Source organism: Melopsittacus undulatus, chromosome 1, assembly GCF_012275295.1.
Source record: "Melopsittacus undulatus isolate bMelUnd1 chromosome 1, bMelUnd1.mat.Z, whole genome shotgun sequence".
Classification (NCBI taxonomy): Eukaryota; Metazoa; Chordata; class Aves; order Psittaciformes; family Psittaculidae; genus Melopsittacus; species Melopsittacus undulatus.
The window spans coordinates 117,493,293-117,516,611 of record NC_047527.1 but is presented as its reverse complement, the minus strand read 5'-3'; the positions used below and the strand labels follow the sequence as shown (position 1 = coordinate 117,516,611).

The following is a 23,319-nucleotide window of genomic DNA, read 5'->3' as shown; positions in this document are numbered from 1 at the left end:
GGGGAGTTTTCCCTTTAACTTGTCAGTTCCCCTCTTAACGCTAAGGAAATTTTTAATATTCAGGATTTAAATTATATGCTGATGTTTGTATGAATCTAGGATTATATTCACAAAGAAGAAAGCAGCTCAGTGTATTCTCATTTAGGTCTTGAATTGTATAAAAATTTTTTTAAGTCTTAGTGATTCATTCTTCTGTCTGGTGGGTAGGATTTCTTCAAGACTTCTCTATATTGCAGTTTCAGATCTCACAACAGATGTATATATGACAGACCCAATCCGGAAGTTCCTTCAGGGCAAAACAGTTTCCATTGACCTCCCAACTATAGCAGAATTACACCTTGTCTAATATCAATATGCAATATCATACCAAAAATGTATGCTGGGTGCAGGTTCACTCACCAGGCTGAGAAGTGTTCCAAAAGGCCTGTATGCCATTCTTTTTTTCAAAGTGGAAGGAAATGAACTTCATTACTGACATCTTCTAATACAAGTTGTCTCAGATGAGTATTTGTAATTAAACCAGCAGAATTAAGTTGTTTCTAAGACTTTTTAATTGAAATAACTTGGTAAAAGAATATTTACTATAAGCACTATTTCCATATAGCATAGATAGCATAAAGAAAGAAAGAATAAAAAAAAATAATTCTATATAGATAATAAGCTAATGGTTAGTGGTCAAGGTTATCAAAATTAACCATTAGTCTGAGCTACTGTAATTTTAGGTGCTATATGGTATCTTTTAGGTATCTGATTTTCAGAAAATGGTTAGTAGCCATTCTTCAGAAGTCAATCCCTTTGTGATTTCATATTAGAAACCACAGAGCAAAGGTTTATATGCCTGGAAATGTTAATTCTTAAAGACTTGGCTAGTTGTTATTTATTTCTCATAACATATATTGAGAACTATTTTATCTCTGCTTCATAGAATACACTTTGAATCCTGATTGTCTAGAAACCTTCCCTGCTTTTACTGCCACAGACTTCCCTTTGCTTCACAACAGGATCTATGTGTTTATATACAATTATGTAATCTTTAACCACATTATTGAATATTATTTTACCTAGAGCACATTCTGCTTTTTCCAATGCAGAGATATCCCTGATGAGACATAATTGGATATTTTGGTTTCTTCATATACATTATTCAGATGCACCTTTTAATGTAGTATTGTTTTTCTTTATTGTTATGGGCAAAGTAGTCAAATATCCTAACAGCCTAGAAACTATCCATTTGAAGTTAATTGTATATGTTCCCTGGCACTTTTAGTAGATGCTATTTCACTGAATCTTATAAGAACAGTATAAATGACACCTATAACTAATTAAGAAACAGCAACGTGGAAAGTACAGTGGTTGCTTATGTGTTATTTGTGCAAAAAAAAAATAGCCTGGTGGCTCCGAGACTGTCTTGCTGAAGCATGTGCATGAGCGTGTCCGTGTATTCACACATGTGAAGCAATAGTGAGAAAATTCTACAGTGGAAGAGGACTCATCTGACAAAGGCTTAGGTGAAGTCAATGATCCATCTCTGAAACTCCCAGAGCCTGAATGCAGGAGATACTGGAAGCTGTTAATACCACAGTGTTAGGTCACAGGGAAAAACTCTGTACAGAAGACTTAACTTCTGTTTTCTTTAAGATGCAGAGCCAGGGGAATCACTGTTAGCTTGTCCACTCATGCTTGCAGTGAAGCAGAAATCTCTGGCAGGTTGAGAGATTTGGGCAAGAGACGATTCAGGGGGAGCTCCTGAGGGAGGCAGCCAGGCAGCCTGTAAAAACAAAGGGGAAGAGTAAAGCAGGATTAATGGTAATAGAGGACTTGGGGATACCAGGGATATTTGTGATTAGTTTCTTTAATTAGGTAGTTTCTCCAAAAATAAATCCGAATATGGTTTAGGTTCTATTTGCTTGAATGAGATAGGGTATTTCTACTTTTTTACAGAGTAAAAGTTACAGTCCAGGGCATAGTGCCTTTAAAAACTCCTTCAGCATGTTTCAGTACCTTCCAGTGCACAGACCTAGCTGGCAGTTAAGCCACATTTTTTTGTGGATTTGACAGACAAGGAAGCAGAATAATTTTAGGATAACATAGTTATACTATTTAAACAACTATAATTAGTGGCAAGTTCTGAATACAATTATACCATGTATATTTAAATAATTAAATATATGTGTCCAAATATTTCTATTTCTCTCTGCTTTCTCATACTTACACAGGATACTGGAATCTTCTGATTCAAGCTAGGTGCCTTTTGGGAAATTAAGAAATCTTTCAATTTATTAATAGTGTATTGAAATAGTTTCATTAATATTGAACCTGCAAAACCCATCTGTTTACACCAAAAAAAAAACCCAAGCAAGCTTCAAATCACAGAGATTATATTTTGCCTTGCTAAATTTGTTCATAACATCAACATATTTCCTTGGAGGGATGGAGAGCAATCATTTTTGGAATGGAATAGTTTCTTGATGCTATCTTAGAAAGAATAAAATTCTCAGATTCTTCATTATGTAAAACTTATCTTTCTCTTCAATAAGAGTAAATCACAAACTTCAATTTATCTTGGAAATTATACGAGTTTTACCACATTTTTTTTCAGGGCTTGTGTCAGCTGATGATATATTTGTGCCTGTAGAAGCTACCTTTCTTTACAAGTTGAGAAATAAAATATATAACATAGTGTTGTGTTCCCACCCCACCTATAAAAATGTGCTGATTCCAAGAAGCTGCTTTTTTTCCACTCTAAACCTGTCCTTTAATCCAGCCCACCTCATTTTGTTGGAAACTAAAGCTTCCCAGATTCTCCAGTTCTTCATTGCTCCTAATAAACAAATAAATACATCTATTACAAGTGCAGGCATAGCTAGCAAGTCCTGTACTGTTCTTGACAAAAATATGGCAAATATTGCCATATTGCTGTTGCAGATAGTCAGTGTGCTTCAGAGATAAGTAGTAGTTCTCTGAGGAGAAATTATAAATCATAGTTTGATTTTACTGGCAATAAACCTGTCTCTTTTTTCCATTATGTTTGTATATTAGCAAACTGCAATAATTTAAAATAAATTCTGCACAATTCTGCACAGGTAAACTGAAGTCATTGGGCCAAGTTCTGATTTTGTTAATGCTGGTTTTGTAACAGGGTCTCTGGGATTCTCTTCAGCACCCTTATTCTTTTGTGTTTTCACAAAAGGAAGAGAATTAAAGATTCAATTTGCCAGACTTGATTTCTCCCTTTTTGCCTTTTTGCAGGCTTTAAAATTAACATTTTATCTTACAGCAGAAACTTATTGGAACTGATGAAGGCACATGGGCAGATTGTTAAAGTATTTGAAAGGCTTCAGTCTGGTTAATTTTTTTTTAACAAGGTTATTTCCTTGGCACCTTGAATGGGCTGATTTCATGCCCTGAACTAATGTTTACTGAAGTGAAAATGAGGACTGCCACTTACTTCAGCTTGATTAATGCATTGGATTTGGCCTGTAATTAATTTATACTCTTGTCTAATGGAAACTGTTGGAGGGGGATATTTTTTGGCCTCTTTTAGCTACAGCTAATAGAGTCATTGTTTTTATTAGATTTAGTAGGCAAATTACTTATGCAAATATAACAGGATGTTAGTTTTTAAGGGTCTAATGCAAGGCCCATTAAAATCGATGAGTTGCCCCATTTACCTAAATGGGCTTTAGAGCAAATTCTGATACAACTGGGTTAATGCTGCATAATAGCGTGGGGTAACTTTATTTCAGGCTTTCTGGTGTTGACTATAATGCCACTGTCTACAGGTCTTAATTAGAATTTACTGTTACAAGTGATACATAGATATAAATGGGGACCTACTCTGCACCAGAGATCTTGGTATCTGAACAAGAAAGGCAAAAAAAAGGTAGATAGCATGAAGGTGTTTTTCATTCAGATTAAATGTGTTTATGTGCTTCTTGCTGCGCTAATGTCTGTGTAATGAAAATATATATTTTATACTAGCATTTCAGAAATAGCAGTTCTGATGTTTCCTGTGACTGAATCCCAACAATTCATGGGCAAAAAGTTTACAGTGCTGATCTGTGAAGTTTGCCACACAGTCAGGAAACAGCGTCAGTACACTCCATGGATGACAAAGACAATAATACAATAAAGCATATATGTCAAGAAAAACTTAATCAAACAGTAAATCCTTGTCCCATAAATATGTAATTATGTCCTTGAAGATGAACACTTCTTGACTTACTTTAAATGCTCCTTAGTCCCAAATCATCAGCTCACAAGCTCTATTTAGTGTAATAGATGATTTGATGGTTAGTGCATTGAAATAAAAATGTATCTAAAGGTACCCATTTTATCTGACAACAATGAAATACAGATATATTCAGCTGTAGTTATTAAAGTTCATGAAGCAATACATACCAAATTTGGTTTGCCTTACTCACTGAGTTTTGCTTTTTTGTATCTATCAGCTACCTAACTTCTCTTCAAAGTGTGAGGGTGTTTGTAGGCACTTCTTGGTCCTTAGGTCGTAACACACCCAGAACAGCTGTGTGAAAAGGTTTCACAAAGGCTTAGGACCAAATTTAAATGTAATTTTTAGGTCCTAATTAAAATGACTTTTTTATGATGTACAAGTAGATGTTATACACACATTTTAAAACCCTTTCTTTGATTTTGTGTATTTGCCATATGCAAGGTAAAATAAAACACTGAGTGCAAAATAAAATAAGGATATGTCCTCAGCTTCCTACTTAAAAAGTCATGATTATTTAGATATAATGGAACACTAACAATTTGCTGTTCTTTTTCATGCAGATCTAAATAAGGATTTGGTATTCTGTAGAGCAGAGGTTATTTTCTCTGAAATTGTTTTTGATTAGTTTGCTTTCCATCTGTGTGCAAATACTGAATGTATTCTTGAGGTTCTCCAGTCCCGCTGTTCAGTTATCATGCATGAATACAGAAAGTTAAGCTTTTATAAAGTGTTCCTTAGAACACGTTATTTTCAGTTGATTTATCTCCAAGTCCTTAAATAGCTTCATATAGATACCGCTTTTTAAAAAAAGCAAACTGTACAATATGTCCTCCACTCCTGAATGTGGTCTCAAAATGAGAGCCACCCAACACTCAGAGGATGATTCCTGGGTTGGGAACAAATTTTCTTCATCTGGCACAAGGGGCAGGATGCATTTTATTGGCTTGCCAGTATTAGGCAATTATTGAACCTAATGATTTCAAGTGTAATGGCTGTAATGGGCCACAAACAGGTAGTTCAGATTGCATTGAAAAAAAACAGCTGTTTACATAGCCTTCATACATATCTAAAAAAGTGGATATAAGATTAATAAATGCGTAAGTTTAGTTTCTACAGCTGAGTCAGGTGAGCATACCACTGTTTAACTTGGCATTATAGAAGGCATTTATGATGAGTATCTTGTTAGTGCCAGCTTATTTTTCCCTTCAAACCCCATTGCAGTGTTAACATTTCAGTTCAATTCTTCCCAGTGGCAGGAAAACAGAATTAATATTGTCAACATTTAGAAAGAAACATGTTAGTAGCAGATACTGCAACGGTGAGCTTAATATAAATAATTACATAGACAGTAGCTTTGAATGCAAGTAATTAGTTTTGCATTAATACATTGCTTGAGATTTCAGCTGAAATTAGCTAATGATTTTCTAGTTTTGCATATTCCTAATTAGTTGGGTTTAAATGTTAGCTATATAAAAATTAATGTTTTATAAATTTTCAACATTTGTAGCAGGCACTTTTAAGACATAATTAAGAAAATTATTTATAAATTACTTTATTTTTAGAAAAAAGAAAAAAGAACTTGGGAGTACAGTCATGGTGTTATATAGAATATCATCCAGAGTGCAATTTTCCTATTGCATCTGAAACCAGAGCTATGTGAGCTAATTAATGTGTAATGTGAGTTAACAAACAAGGTGATATTCTAACGGTCTTTGAGGTATATTCTAATCTTATAGTTCTGATCTAAAATGCTTTTGCTTATTTCAGGGTATCACTTTGGATTTTTATTAATGTACTGAAAACATAAAGCAAACCTCAACAATACCACTGGTTAACCTTATTCTGAACTTAAACTTTAGCATAAATTGGAGACATTTTCATTGCTCTCAGTGAAAATCTCACACTCTGAAATTATTCATATGCAAGTCAGGAAAATTTCTTTCTATACATTATTTTCTAACATCAATAAGGAATAATGATGGAAAATAATAATTATAAAAATATCGATCCCCATTCAATAAAGCATTTGAGAATTTGCCTAACTACTGAATTTAGTATGGGGTCATTTACACACATAAGCACTTTTCATGATTGGGACCATGTGGCTAAACTGATCAGAGCTGTAAAAGGCTGAATATAGTACAACACTCAAAACAAGATTCATAACAAGCAACATATTCAAAAAGTATTGAGTTTAGGTTTTCACTTTTCAGAGCAATTTAGGTAAAAACCTGTTAGCAAGCATATTATGAACAGGAATTAAACTGAGTCAAAAACAGTCACAAATGTACTATAAAAGCAATTTTTCCTGCAAGTGACCAGAGAAAAGTCAAATGTGTTGGAACTGTGTGAAAAACAGGAAAACTAGAACTAGACTAGTCAATGACAAAATTGCATGTCTAAGTGGATCTGACTGCAGTTAAATCATTTTTGCTGCTTTAATGCCACCTAGGCACTGTGAGGAAAAGGGTCAGAAGCAAGAGAAGACAAAAAAAAAAAAAAAAAAGAAAAGGAGCTATCTAATCTAATTATAGCTTTTTCTTTTTTTAGAACAAATGCAAACTAAAAATATAAAATAGTTCATTAAAAAAAACAATTGGGTAAGATGTGCTCTATCTTCAACAGTTCTAGTTTTATATCAATAAAGAGAGAAATAGGTTCTCCTAATAACTTCCCATGCATTTCATTGGTATGTAGGCAGAATCATAGAATCATAGAATAGTTAGAGTTGGAAAGCACCTTAAGATCATCCAGTTCCAACCCCCCTGCCATGGACAGGGACACTTCACACTGATCCATGTCACCCAAGGCTTTGTCCATCCTGGCCTTGAACACCACCAGGGATGGAGCATTCACAACTTCCTTGGGCAACCTATTCCAGTGCCTCACCACCGTCATAAGAATTTCTTCCTTATATCCAATCTAAACTTCCCCTGTTCAAGTCTGAACCCATTACCCCTTGTCCTATCACTACAGTCCCTAATGAATAGTCCCTCCCCAGCATCCCTGTAGGCCCCCTTCAGATACTGGAAGGCTGCTGTGAAGTCTCCATGCAGCCTTCTCTTCTCCAGGCCAAACAGCCCCAGCTTTTTCAGCCTGTCTTCATACGGGAGGTGCTTCAGCCCCTGATCATCCTCGTGGCCCTCCTCTGGACTTGTTCTAACAGTTCCATGTCCTTGTGTTGAGGACACCAGAACTGCACACAATACTCCAAGTGAGGTCTCACGAGAGCAGAGTAGAGAGGCAGGATCACATCCTTTGACCTGCTGGTCACGCTCCTTTTGATGCAGCCCAGGATACGGTTGGCTTTCTGGGCTGTAAGTGCACACTGAAGCCAGCTCATGTTCATTTTCTCATTGACCAACACCCCCAAGTCCTTCTCTGCAGAGCTACTCTGAATTTCCTTTTTGCCCAACCTGTAGCTGTGCCTGGGATTGCTTTGACACAGGTGTAGGACCTTGCACTTGGCATGGTTAAACTTCATGAGGTTGGCATCAGCCCACCTCACAAGTGTGTCAAGGTCCCTCTGGATGGCATTCCTTCTTTCCAGTGTATCAACTGAACCACACAGCTGGGTGTCATCGGCAAGCTTGAATCATGGCCTCATATACAAATCCTTCATGATGAACCCAATTCTAACATCTTTATGTGCTACTTTTATTAATTATCTGCTAAAATGTGGGAACAAAGTAGGAAAAAAATGCAAAAGCTAAAATACTTTTTTTTAAATAAATTCATTATGTGATTTATATGTCTGTAATCAACTATCTAAGGACAACTTTTATGAGTCTTTCACAGTAGGATATATGAAAATAATCTTTTTGAGACTAACACATTTACAAAACACATATGAAAATGCAATCTTTTCAATCCCATTTAAAAGTATGTGGTTTTGAGGGATTTTTGATGTAATTCTGAATAAAACCAGCCCAAAGATCTGTAGGTTATTATTTTCACTGTTAAAGCCATCGTTATTGATGTATATGTAGATTATATCCAGTTTATTAAATACATTTTTCTAGTTGCATGATAGTGTTTACAACACTAGTGATATAAATTGTTGTCTGGAATATTTTATTATATGAAGCTTTTCAATTATGATTTTCTGACAACAACATGAAAATCAAAAATTGCTAAGCTAGCTAAGGTCAGTGTTAGACAGCAGTTTGAGCTCTTTTTTCTGTAACGGTTTCACAAGCACCCAGACAGTAATGCAATACTGGTATTCTGTTTACTTCACTGTATTAGCAGCTCATTTTTTGTACAAAACTCTGTTGTTATTCATGATGCAGTTATTTTAGAAACTGAGCATGTTTCAGCAAAGTTCTCCTGCTGTAAAACCCCAGCCTGGTATCACAGAATAAACAAACATACTGCCATGCCCAGTGGATTAAAAGTAGTAAAACAATGACAAAATCCATGTAATACCTTACAGTGTGTCATAATGTAGCAGTAACATTTGACTTCTGAGGTCAGATAACAATGCTTGCACCTTTTTGAAAGTTAAGCTAAAATCCACTCATGAAATTTTGCATTAATTTGCTCTGCTTCAGCCCAAGTCAACAGCAAAACTCCTGTCTTTTACAGAGCTGGAGACATTAATTTTACTTTCATTGTCTCTAACAATCATATTATTTTCTTTACTAACCTTCAGCAAATTGTCCTAGAAAAGATTAAATATGTAAAGTTAAATTTTGAGATGTTTCTCTTTTCCTTGCACATATAACAAAATTGACAGGAATCCATCATATTGCTCCCATGGGAGACACTGTTGGTTTAAAGCACAGTGTTAGCATAGCCAGCTTCTTAGAAATCAGTTTCCACAAATATTTCTAACTTTTCTACTGGTAAAATTCAGTTGCAGTGATTTTTGTCGGATGAAACAGGGACTTAGGGGTCTGAGAAATAAATATTTCTTTTTTTTTTTTTTTTGTAGGTTCAGCTGATCTACACCCTCCAACATGCAAGAGTGACCAGTTCACATGTGCATATGTGCAGCAGTGTTTACCCTTTGCTGCAAAATGCAATGGCACTGAAGATTGCATGGATGGAAGTGATGAAATGAACTGTCCCATGGAGATGCCTACCACCTCATCTCCAGGCCCTTGCAAGCAAACAGAGTTCTTGTGTCCTTCCAAAGGCTGTATCCCCTCCCTCCTGAAATGTGATGGTGTGTCTGACTGCTACCTTAATGAAGATGAAGTTGGCTGTCGTAAGTTACTTTCATTGCTATGGTTAAGGCAACCCTAACTTACTTTCCTAAAACAATGATGTGAAAAAATAGCAACAGAATGAAGTAAAGAGTAAAATTCACTATTTCCTCATCAAGAGAAATATTAATTTTATCATAAATGTGATATAAATTTTACCTGGAGAGACAGTCTATCTTTGCAAATAATCTTCCTTATGCATTCTTATTCCTTGGCTATCAACTTTGATAAATGCTTAAAATAATTTGTATTGTATTTCTGTTAATGATTGGAAGCATTTCCACTTTTTTCCATGGATCAGTCACCTGCATTTGTATTGCCTCATCTCTAATTGCAATATGACAGATACAATTTTGCAGTTCTCTAATCCAATAACATTCAAGGCAGCCATGATCTTTCAAGGAGATTAAAATCAAGTCTGTTCGTGCAGTAGCAGCAATCTTTGCCCAGTGTCCTGGGTTCAACAGTAGCAGTCATTTTTCTCCTTCTTAGTAGCTGGTGCAGAGCTGTGGGTTTTGACTTTCAGCCTGGGAACAGCGCTGATAACACCGATGTTTTTAGTTGTTGCTAAGTCATGTTTAGTCTGACCAAGGACTTTCTGAGTCTCATGCTCTGCCAGGGAGGAGGGGAAGCCGGGAGGAAGCAGAGACAGGACACCTGACGCAAAGTAACCAAAGAGGTATTCCATACCACAGGATATCATGCCCAGAATGTAAACTGGGGGCAGTGTCATGGTTTGAGCATGTTTTGAGGGTGTTTTTGTTTCCCTTTTGTTTCCCTTTCTTTCCCAGTATGCATCCTGGGCATCACGTGCTATGGTATGGAACACCTCACTGACCAGCCCGGGTCAGGTGTCCTGTCTCTCCCTCCTCCCAGACTCCCCCTGGCTGGAAAAAACCTTGAACAAAAACACCCTCAAAACATGCTCAAACCATGACAGGCAGTTACCCAGAAGGATGAGATCACTGCTTGGGATGGGGTGGGTATCGGTCGGTGGGTGGTGATCGATTGTGTTCTCTTCCCTTGTTATTTCCCTTATCGTTATTATTATTGGTGGTAGCAGCAGTGGTTTGTATTATACCTTAGTTACTGGACTCTCCTTATCTCAACCTGTGGGAGTTGCATTCTTTCGATTCTCCTCCCCATCTCCTCCCCAGCCTTCTGGGTTGCTGGCTGGGCTTAAACCTCAATACCCAGCCAAGGAAAAGAGCTCACAAACAAAATGCAAGAACAACAGGCTTTGAACTGTAACTGCAATGAGATACCATGAAGTTTCAGATAGACACAAAATTGAATGTCTGCCCATTTCAAAATACTTCATTACTCATAGATGAACTAAGGCCAAATGTTTCATTCCATGAAGACCAAAATAATTGCTACATAGGAGAAAAAAACCCAAATATTTATGTATAAAGGCATTTCTTTCTAAAGTTCTCATTCTGTGGAAGTTTTTAACATTTTATTTTTCCTCCCTGTCAGAAACAAAAGAATTAGTAAGATATCAGATTCCAGTGGGCTAGAAATTCAAGTTCTTTAATATTTTGTAACAAGACTACTGAATATACATGAAGGCCACTGCACTTGAGGTTTCCTATAAAAAACTGTTCTACAAAACTGGGATGGATTTTGCAGACTAATCTGTCCATGTCTTTCCACACACTTTTGTTTAGAAATGAGCTCTGTGGTTTTCTTGTCAAAAGGCATCTTTTTTGAGATATCTCTTACATTTAATTTTATATGCCCCAAAAGCATGTAAAAATTTTACATGCCCATAAGTTCAAATAAACCTCACTAATTTTCATTCAACCCTGTTTCTTCCTCAATCTGTCCTCTATTAGAGATGTCCCTGCTGTATCTTAGTACACATCCCAAGTCCATGCCACTGCAGCTAATGTGTTCTAGAATCCCAATATCCAATATTGGCAAGGCCACAAGTTTATTGTGATTATTAGTATTCTCCAAAGCAGATGTTGTTTCATTGCCTTTGCCTTCTAAGCAATGCCCAGGGAACGAGGGGATATTAAGTTTTGGTCTATTCAAAGAATAGAAATTCTCCATAGATATTGCACACCTTGGTGCTCCAAGGAAACTTACTTAAATCTGTAATCACATTGCTACTCCAAAATTCAGTTTTGACTGTATAAACATATAAGTGTTGACAATATAAGATATGAATACAGAAGCAGCAGCTCATGTTTCTTCTCTGAAGAAGATAATGGTTGGAGGCAAAGCAGAAAGAAAATTCAGTTTTGGCTGCATAAACACGTAGGTGTTGACAATATAAGATATGAATACAGAAGCAGCAACTCATGTTTCTTCTTCAAAGAAGATAATGATTGCAGGCAAAGCAAAAAGAAAGTGATTAGTGGCAGTTTGGGGTGGAATCAATGAAAAAGTGATTACTGTCACAGCTGGTTCTCCCATCAAAACTTATACACCATGAGAGTGCAGTATTTTGTCTCTGGCTGTCTACTTTTAACATGCGAAATGCCATTTAGGTTTTTCAAAAGAAAAATGTCAGAAAAAGTAAATATCTCATACATTGATTTTTTTTATTGGCATTTATGCATATCTAAAATTGATTGTTATGCTAGTAGCTCTAGTCTATGCGTACTGTAATAACACCGTGGATTGTGGGGTGTGTGTGTATTCAGGTTTTAGATTGAAACTGAATAATTTTTTCCTAAGCAGTTATGAGCCCAGAATAGTACTTAGAAAGCAACATTTTGGTGTTTGGGTGTTGGTGGTGGGTTGGGGGGCGGGGGTGGGGGGGGGGGTTGTTTTTTGCTGGTTTGTTGGGGGTTTTTTTTTATGCTGATTTACATACATTTCTGTTTCAGGCTTATTGGTACCTTCCATTTTGTGTGTGCCGGGTCCTTTAGCAATTTAATTCATTTAAATTTAACAATAGACTGGCTCCTGAATTCAGGAATTCATCAGAGAAAGTTTTTTTCTGGGATGAAGACCAATTGTCAAAATGCACCTTGCAGAGATTAAGTATAAAACCCAAAAGAAGGACAAAGAAAAACAAACAAAATGCATTAGTTAGATCTCTACTGAAACCACAATTTCTACCACAGAAATGCTTTTCTGCATGACTTAGATTCATGCAGACAGAATTTCCCATAGAGTTCACTCAGAAGTTAGGTTGTACAGTATTATGTTAATACTTTTTTATACCTACTAATGTGATGGATTTTACTACCTGTGGCTTTTAACAAGAAAATCTTGGAACTGTTTTTCAGTTATAGATGTTCTACTTTTCCAGCCCTCTTCTTGCAGTCAGTTTTACAGAAGGGTACTTTATATCACACATTCAATATATTGTTTTAGAACCGCCAGATTACAATAGCAATGTTGTAAAATAAATGTATTAGGACCAGTGGGGGGATGCATTACTTTTCCACAGACCCCAACACCATTTGGCTGAAGTGCTAATAACAATTAATAAAAAAATGATTTCACAGTTCTCTATAGTACACCAAAATGTATCCTATGTAGTCCTGGTAAGCTCTAAATTACTAATAAATATTAAAAATGATATACTATCAAAGAGGCTGCAGTGTTTTCACCCTTTCTAACAGACTGGATTTGGACCTGGAAAATGAAATACAGGCAAAAAGCTGGTATTATAGTTTTCATTTTTGTATCTTCAATGCTGTTAATGCTTGTATTTAATGTCTTTGTACCCCAAACCCTTGAAGGCCTCTCCTGAAAGTGAAAAATAACTAATTTGAGAAATCTGAAGCAATTCATAACTCTGTTAACAGTAAGCAATATTAATTTTAGTTTCAGTGCAATAAAAGAAAAAACATTATTTTTAAAATGTGCTCTTAACATTCTTTATCTCAGCATCAGAAACTTAGTGCCATTTTACATTCTGTCTTAAATGCTGGATCTCTATGAAGTATTCAGCAGTCAGATCCATCACTCTGACTGTTACCCCTGTAAGTGGTATAAAAATTTTGGCTTACTATGTAAAGGGACTTACATGTAAAGGGACATGTCAAAACCACCTTAATAGTCAAGAGATACAAATGGACAAAAAATAATGAGCATTTTTTCTGTTTTATCCTCATGTATGAGTCCAGCAGCAAGTCCGGAACCAGGGGAAATAATAAAGAGCTAAATGACACTTCTTTAAATCTTTTTATTAGTCATAATATATATGACAAATCAGAAGTGGTACTCTACGACCACATAGTTTACAGGTTCCTCAAAAATATGTGTAGGCAATAAAAGGCTAAAGCACAAAAGAAGAATTCGTTTTGTGCCCAGTTTCCAACTTTGTTTCTGTTGAAGTCCTAGTCTGAACATGCAATTTATTTTACAGACTGATTACTTGTGTGCAAATGATCACTTATAAAACTGGTTTGAATACCACTGGGAAATTTCCCCCAAACTGCAAAACATGTCCAGGATTTCGATGTGACTGCACCAAAATAAGTATGAGGTTATTATTTGCTTAAGAAAGTGCAGCAGAGGGAATGGGTCTGTGAGTTATTTTCTGGAAAGCTGACAATCATAAGAGATAGATGGTAATATATGCTACAAATATGGAGTGATGCTGTAATCTGCTGCATTTTTGCAGTCTACCACAACCTGTTCTGCCAGACTGAGTGGTCAGGGAATGGAGAGCAGAAAAGGAAATTTTTCTTCTTCCCCTTCTTGCTTTTATCTCGCTGTCACTGCCATATCAAGACTTCTTCAGTCAGTTGAAGAAAACATGTCCAGGACAATGTAGTGATAGTTTAAAATCAGACAGAACCTTTAAGTCCTCATAAAGATGAATAGAAATTGGAAACAAAAGCAATCTCCTTTTTATATTTGCAAGTATTCTTCTACATATTTTTCTGCAGACTTCAGTAAATGGTCAGTGAATGTAATTAAAAGGTTGAATCCCACAAACCCTTACTAACATAAGAAATTTCATATTTCTGAAAGAATACCCAAACTGGCAAGAGCTGACTGATGTGATCAGAACTGGCAAGATTTGCCTCCGTTATTGTGGTCTAAATTGAACTGCAGTATTTTAGATATAGCACACTCTTACAGACTATATTGGCCACTGATTTAAATTGTATCTAAGAGTGGAAAAATATATCCTACAGCAGCCTAGCCATCTAGCATAAAAGGCTTATTGCCATGTACTCTGGCTCTTGAACCCAGGAGCAGGAAAGTATTATGAAATTAAGATGTGGCAATGGGGTATTTTTAATATTCCCAGATTCTTTCTCCCACTCAGAACTCACAAGCTAATTTGAATATATCTACTTCTGATGAAGTCACAAGAGTTCCCTCTGATTTACATTAATGACATGGTGAGAGAGTTCAACTTAAATTACCTAAACACCTTAAAATATATATATAGTTTAAAGCAGCATAAAAGAACACGGTGTGAGATACAATGACAAAATTATGTTATACTCTACAGAAGTCTTCAAGACCATCAGGTACATCCTTGTAGATCAGTGACTCAGGAATAACTCAGCATCTGAAAGCTTATGTGATTCCAGAAAGATTAACCCCTCATAATTCTTCTGGACAACCACAGAGAATGTAACTGAATGCCCAAGAATAAAAAGGTGTTCAAGTTTAAACTTTTCAGAATAGTATTTCTCTACCTTTTCATGTTAACTATCTCTTAAGTATTTGGTTTCTTGTAATAAAAATGAACTATATAATGTAATTTTTACTTGTATTTTAGTATAGGTTAGTAATGAGTGTTAGTTATGTTTTCTGATATTTTTCTGTGGGTTTTCATTGGGGTTTTGTACCTTACTCTATCAACATCTTAAGTAAATAAGCCCTCCTCTTCCTCACAGATATAACATAGGAAAAATATCCTTCTGTAACTTATGTGCTTAGTGTATACTTACTAATTTATCTGCTCAGCAGTAAAGTTCTGTATCTTTGAAGATGAAAGCTTGTAGAGGTCATACAGATGTAACTATATATAGTACAATTCAAGTTTTCTGGTAGTTTTTAACACTGAGAAGAAGCAGCATAGAGGCTAACAGCCATGTTACTTTTTATTTCAGCCATTAAAGATTGTTTTGATGGTTCTTTGTTATGTGCGTCAACTAATCAATGCATAGCAATCTCCCAGCGTTGTGATGGCATTGTAGACTGCATTGATTTCAGCCCTGATGAGTCCAGCTGTTCAGGTACATAGTTTTGCATAAAACTATTATTTGAAATAAAAAAGTAGTCATTTCCTACTGAATCTTTAGGCAGTTCTCAACCAAATTTCCTCTGCTAAAAATTCAGCAAATTACATCCTAGTTATTGTCTTACTAAGGAAGATTGAGAGAATTTGATTTGGAGTTTTTCTTGCTGTAGGAATGTAAAACTAAACTTCAGTAAAACTCAATGTGGTGATGTGGAAACCAATGTTAAGGGATGTCAAAGGCTGATAATTGTATGCCACTGACATCCCCCTCTACTACAGCACCTTTACTATTTTCAGGATAGATTTTTTTTTACATTTTTTAATGAGAATGTGATTCAAAGTGTTAAAATTCTGGACATCTTCAATGAGAAGGCTGGTGACACAAGAATAAGTGTCTGCTCATCACCCCTATATAAAAGCTATTAATCATAGAATAATAAATTAAATAAATGAATAAAATTAATTAATTAAATTCAATTAATTAAATAAATTAATCATAGAACAATAATAAAGTAGACTTAGTTACTAATTTAATGTAAGTTCAGTTGTTCTGGCTTTTATTTTATATATTCCTGTTTGAAAATTGAGTAAGTGGCAATAGCTCACTTAGCTATTTATGGAGTCAAATGAAACTCTGTCTTAAGAAAAATTAGAAGCATGTTAAAGTGAACACTAGGATTTCTATAAACTCAATAACAGTCCATTGATTATAATGTATTTATGATCTGACACTTGTGTCACCAAGTCAAGGTCTAAAGGAAGAGGTTTTGGAAGTACTAAGCATCCAAAATGACAGGTGGATATTCTGCCATTTTGGAAATCAAGCAATGACAACTATAATAACCGGGGGAGGGGAGGGGAGAGAGGGAGTGAGGAGTGAAATTAAATTTTAATTTTTCATTTTTTCATTTGCATTTTCATTTGTAGTTTGTCCTGAAGAATACTGCAAAAATGGAGGGAAATGCATCATCACAGATGACATTCCATTATGCCAGTAAGTTTCTTTGGGGATTGACTTATGCTTGAAGTTGGGAAAATGTGTTGATGAAAGAGCTGGTATTTTCCTCAGGGACTGAAATGATCTTCAATAGAAGTGTATTTTTAAAAGTCTCTGGATGGCTGTACTGTTTTTTATTTATGGTTGCTGAGTTAAACCTTATTTTGAGAATAATGTTACTTATCAGATAGAATTTCTGTAACTTTCACCTAGCATTACATAAGACAACCCGTTGGCCTGGCACTGGAGGTTTTCTGTGTCTCATGTTTCACATCAACATCTAACATATGCTTCTATATAAAAAATGTTGCCTTATATGAAGCAACTGTTGTGTACCTCAAATAAGATTTACAGTATGGCATGTTCTTGTCTTTACATGAACTTGTGATGCATTTCAGTTATAATCTTACTTTTTGCACATATTTGGAGAAAAAAGGTAATGTTTTTTCCACTTAGGCCAAACAAAACATTAAACATACTGCTTTTTTTCTGGAAATGCTCTATGCTGGAAACCAAATAATGTATGAAATTCTGATGTGGAATGTGTGAGTCATTAGAACATGTATTAGGTTATCTGAAGGGATTAATTTACACAAGATATCACTAAATTTCACACTGGGGAATTACAGGAAACTTTTTAAAGTGTAAAGAAATCAATATTACGTGTTATCATACTTGTTTCCTTCAAGCTCTTCAGTGGATCTTGCCAAAAATTTTACCAGATTACTAAAGTGACTGTTTTCTCAGAGTATCTATCTTAGTCAAGACCAGACATCAAGGTTTGTCTCCCAGTTTCTAGGAAACTCACTTTAATAAGTTTGCTGATGAAATTTTAAACATTGCAGAATTTGTATCTTTCAAGTCAGGTTATCCTTACTTGTTGAAGGAGTGTGATAAATAACATACTCAGAAAATACAGGCACTTACTTACGTATAAAGTACTTTAACTCTCAGGAAACACTGTAAATTACCTGCTGTCCTGGTTTGAGCAGTAGCAGTCATTTTTTCTCCTTCTTGGTAGCTGGTACAGTGCTGTGTTTTGACTTTATGGCTGAGAACGGTTGCTGATAGCAAGTATGTTTTGAGTTACTGCTCAAATGTTTGGTTTGTCCAAGGCCTTTTCTGAGCTCATGCTCTGCCAGGGAGGAGGGGAGGCCGGGAGGAAGGAGAGACAGGACATCTGACCCAGGCTAGCCAAAGAGGTATTCCATACCATAGCACATCATACCCAGGATGTGACTGGGAGAGACCGGAAGGGCTGAAGCTCTGGGGGGATGGAGGAGGTATCGGTCGGTGCTCGGTCGGGCAGGGTAGGGTGAGTTATGGGTCGGTGGCTGGTGAGGTGTTGTATTCTCTTCACTTGTTATTGGCTTTACCATTATTATTTGTAGTAGTAGTAGCAGTAGTGATTTGTGTTATACCTTAGCTATTAAACTGTGCTTATCTCAATCTGTGGGGGCTACATTCTTTGGATTCTCCTTCCTAACTCTCTGGGAGTCGGGGGAGCAAAGGGGGGGAGTGAACGAGCTGTGTGGACTTGGTTTAAACCACAACACCTGCATATTGCCCTAAGAATCTCTTCTATCATAAAATATAGAATGGTCACTGCAAAAAGCTTGGAATTTAATTAGGGTTGCTGTTTCAAAACTTCTTGGGACACAGAAAGAGAGAAAGGGGACAAAAAATATAGGGAAAGGATGCAGATGGAATGGAATGGAATGAATAGCCAGCAGAAAATAAAGGAATTGGGAATAGCTAAGGAGTTGACAGTTCGTATATTAAACCATTGATCAACAAGAAATTTGCTTGTAGGGACAAGACATGAAGGGAGTAATTGATATTTGAAGGATACAAGTGAATTATAAAAATTGAACTTACGTTAGGAGTTTCAAATGAAAGGAAATCAAATTAGCAATTGCTTTTCATCTACAGAAATAAAAGATACTTGGAATAGTAAATAGGATACTTCCCCCATCATTTAGTAAGAAGCCTGGTACTGAGTTCTGATGTAGTGCATAGGTAATTACAATAGGAGCAAAGGCATAGAAATGAAAATGACCTAAAATGATGGGCTAACGTAACTAGAGGAGTTGTATGTGCTTGTGTTGAGGAAATAGATAGTCTCTGTTCAGGTATACTAGTATAGTGTGTGTTGCAATAGAATCATAGAATAGTTAGGGTTTGAAAGGACCTTAAGATCATCTAGTTCCAACCTCCCTGCCATGGGCAGAGACACCTCATATTGAAGCAAGTCACACAAGACTCTGTCCAATCTGGCATTGAACACTGCCAGGGATGGAATGTTCCCAGCTTCCCTGGGCAACCCATTCCAGTGCCTCATCACCCTTACAGTAAAGAACTTCCTCCTTATATCCAATCTAAACCTCTGCTGTTTAAGTTTGAACCCATTACCCCTTGTCCTATCACTATAGTCCCTAATGAATAGTCCCTCCCCAGAATCCTTATAGGCCCCCTTCAGATACTGGAAGGCTGCTATGGGGTCTCCACGCAGCCTTCTCTTCTCCAGGCTGAGCAGCCCCAACTTTCTCAGCCTGTATTCATTTCTCAGCCTGTCTTCATACAGGAGGTGCTCCAGTCCCCTGATCATCCTTGTGGCCCTCCTCTGGACCTGCCCTGACAGCTACATGTCCTTTTTATGTTGAGGACAAAATGTAGTGGAAGACTGTCTGAAAGCTCTACTGGTAAGGGATATCACTGGAGAATAGCAAATGAAGAAGAAAAGGAATCACCAGATAAACAATCTAATATCAACGCCATTCAATGTTTGCAATATTTGAAGGATTTATACATATAACAGGGGTGTTAGCGCTCTTCTAAGATAAGATTCTGCATAATTTTTGAAAATCCCACACATCAATATAATGAAAAAAAAATAACAGAAATGTCTCTTTAATGATAAAAACGTAGAAATGTCCCAGTTTTCATTTCCTAGGAAAAAAAAAAAAAAAACAAAAAAAAACCAAAACAAAACAAATAATGAAAACCCTAGAAATTAACATGGGAAAGATACTATATTTTTTACCTGTTTGTTCTCAGTACCTGCCTTAAATTTCCTGAAGAAGAGATGACAGATTCAGGTAGAGTTTCCTTCTTCTCTTGAGAGCAACTGCTCTTGTAGACTTCAGGGTAGGTCAGGAGAAAAAGCAGAGTACACCAGGATGCAGTAAGACTGTTGGACAACAAGGAGTTCCCTGAAAGAGCAGAGTATGGACACTGCCCTGTCACAGAAGTTGCAGAGAAGGAAAGACTTTATAGATACCCTGAGGTAATTATGTGGAGATTGCAGTGATCCTAAAAGCCACTGAGTTTGACTAATATTCTTCAGTGACACTGTAGACAAGTGGAAAATCTGTTAACATATCTTTTGATTGCTAGTTTGCCTTACACAGGGGATTCTGATCTCCCTCCACTGAAGATACTCGTGCTGTAGTTTCTGTAAACCTGAGTCTGGAGTTTGAAAGTAATTTTGGCCTTTCTGAGAAAGTTGATTTAACAAAAAATGTTTGGACAGGTGTCAAAGCTTCATTTCATTCAAGGTTCCATCATGTTCCTTTAAAAATCAAAATTGATGCTCATCTTACCATATTTTGAGGTATGTTGATAGAAAAGAATCCAGTCTCTGGAGGGGTGAGTTTTTCTGCATCTTTAATTCAGTGTTCTTGAAGTAGTTGACTGCATAGACTCTTCCAAGTAGCTTAGTATGTCAGTATGGCAGCACAGTGAATTTGCAGCTGCTACTTAGGTAAAACAAATCTACTATTTGAGGAGATTGAAAGTTCAGAGTCAAATTTATACATATAGTACTTCTCAAGTTATTTTGATGCTGCATATTTTTGTATGTGTGCACTACTGTTGCTTGGATGTATAAAGTGAATACTTAGGACACCAACCTTAATTTCTTTCAGTTGTGTGTAACTAAGAAGGATCAATAGACAGTGGAATGCAAGCTCTGACATGCCTCTCTGAAAAGATATCTGTAGACCAGGTGGAAAAGGTGACAGCTGATATATGTCTAATAGTTTCAGTATATATTGGAGGGGGTAACAGGGTTGATACATCAGGTTATTTTCACTTCTGTTCACTCTTCTGAAAATAGCTTTTCTTAGACGGTGCATTTAATGATTGTGGTAACATTAGTAGAAGTCAGTGTCTGAGAATATGACTACTGATTTGGTGGTGAATGTTTTCAGTGAGAGCTTGCAACTTAATGCAGAGCAATAGTGTGTTGCAGGTGATATTTAGCTTCCTATTTGAAAGAAACAAGCTTGGTGGCTGTCCTGATACTCTCTGGTATTTGACTTCTGAGTTAGGTTTGAAAGCCACTTGTATTTGCTGTTTCTGTATTGTCAGGAGAGTATTTTGGGAGCATATCAAATATGTTTATCTTGTTCTTACTAATTCTCGGGTATCCTCTTTGGCTGCCAGGCTAGATGGTGCCTCAGTCTTCATGGTGCATTTTCAGTTACAGTTTGGAACTAATACCAGAGTTTCTGCAGAAATAAATATCTCTGGTGTGTTGCCTTTGGCTGGACAATAGATGCTATCAGTTCTATCAGACACAAACGGAAGCTTCTAGTAGCTTCTCACAGAAGCCATCCCCGTAGGTTCCCCACTATCAAAACCTTGCCATGAAAACCCATTCCTATCTGAAACACTTAATCCACTCTCATTTCACTAAACTACTACAGGTCCTGACTGAGCTCCCTTCTGCAGTGGATGTGCAACCAAATAGTGTTGGAAATCAGCTACTGCGGCTGCACTTGCAAATCATGACAATTTGAGCAATAATGCTAGAATTTTTGCAATTTCAATAGTCTGGTTTCAAAATTATTCCTTTTATTATGTGTGTATTTTCCTCAACTCTTTGCCCAGTGTTTTTTTTGTGCTTACTTTACTTTTTTTAAAGTGAGACCACAGGCCTCTGGAAACATAGAAAAGGAGAATTGACAAGAACAAGCAAGCTGGGAAAAGTGTGTTTGTAAAGTGTGTTAGGTAAGGGTTCAAAGGTTGTACTAGTGCTAAATAAAAACCCCTGAGAACAGAAAAAAAATATTTTACAAGATTGATAGTACATAATTTTAACTCTCATACCAAAGGAACAAGTTTAATACAATACATTCATGTTTAAAATGTACTAAACTTGTGTATAATAAACATACTTCAGTGCTTGTTTTATCTTTTATTTTTCACTGTTTCTATATAATATACTAAGTTTCAGAGAGGTTACACTGAATAATAGTAAAGAGTATAATGACAGTGCTTTTATTAATTTCTGAGCTGTAAGAAGGCTCTATCCTTAAGCAGAAAATGTAATTACATTCACTGGCCTGTAATTAAACAATCATCATATAAATTAGAAATACATCTTCATTAAACAGTTTTAAAATTGCATTGAATATGTACCATCTAGATAACTAAACTGTAGAGATTAGAATTTCAAGGAGTCGTTATGCATAGTTAATTAATTTTATCTTTGTAGTTGTGTTTAAGTGCTAATTTGGCCCAAAGTATAGAATATCAATTGTTTGTTTGCTTTATGTGATAAAAGTGAAAGATATTACTTTCTCTTTTATGTTTTAGAAAATAATTGATTTTACAAGGTAATAATTAACTTAGAGGAGGAGATTTTTGTTTACTCTCCTTAGAAAAGATACATGGTATTTTGTCCTCTATTTTTCACTTCTCACTTTTAAAATGGGCTCATTATTATAACCAAAAAAAGGTATGTTTAATGCAAATAAAACATTTTATCCCCAGCAAATAATATTACACCAAAAATATTATTTAAAATACCAAACCTTTTTTGGTAGTTGTGCCATTTTCTCGCAATCTGATTTTGTCTTTAAAATTCTAACTTCTGTTTAAGCACAATACATTTTGGGGAGAAGTCCTGCAAGGTAGCATGCAGCTTTAAATAATGCTGCAGTAGACTTGTTCAATACCTTTTCCAATCAAGTATCATATGCTGCAAATGGGAGAAGTTCCTCATCCTTTTGGGCAATATCTTCCAGTGAGGAATGTTAGATTTTTTTTCTGAACATGTTTGCTTTCTCTTGGATGCATTTTCACCTGTACTGTTTTATTGGATTTTGAAACACAATGGTGGTAGTTATCTTTAAAAACTGCAAGTGGAGGGATTATTTTAATATCACACAGTATGTCATGAAAATAGGAGTGATAATAGCATTCCCACCTAAGAAAATAAAATGCTTGGAAGCATCTGGCCTGTGATTTGATGGAAATACAGAGCTTAGACTGACAAAAAGCTTAGAAACTGACAAGATAGGCACATCCCAATTCATAAGTAAAGAATTTACAAGGGGAGAAGATGGTAGGTTCCATTTCAGCTGTTTGTCCTGCTGCTCTCAGACATTTCCACCACAGAGAGGATTGCTGATGTAGCAGCTGCTGAATCACTTCAAATTATTAACTGTTGAAGCAAGACACACTGGTACTGATTTCTCTCCCTTCCTAAGAATATTCTTTTAGCTGTACTGAAAAAGTGCAACATAGGTAAATTGATAGAGCTATATACAGTCATATAGCTACCCAAGAAAGTGGTAGTCACACCTAAGAAAAAATACAGAGAGGAGGAATGGAACAAGAATGTAACCATAAACAAAAGCACAAGTAATGGTGAGCAGGTGAAAAGATAAGACATTGAAAAGGAATGTTATGCTAA

The 23,319-nt window shown here is 36.1% G+C and overlaps 1 protein-coding gene across 1 annotated transcript in view; it reads left to right on the top strand.

The window, feature by feature from the left end:
• The window catches only part of MALRD1 (MAM and LDL receptor class A domain containing 1), a 246,477-nt gene that overhangs the window by 185,172 nt on the left and 37,986 nt on the right, over positions 1 to 23,319 (top strand). The window contains exons 34-36 of the mRNA XM_031052491.2: positions 9,174 to 9,449; positions 15,489 to 15,614; positions 16,547 to 16,613. Of these exons, the coding sequence (XP_030908351.2) occupies positions 9,174 to 9,449; positions 15,489 to 15,614; positions 16,547 to 16,613 (469 nt within the window). The remainder of the gene's footprint in view (positions 1 to 9,173; positions 9,450 to 15,488; positions 15,615 to 16,546; positions 16,614 to 23,319) is intronic.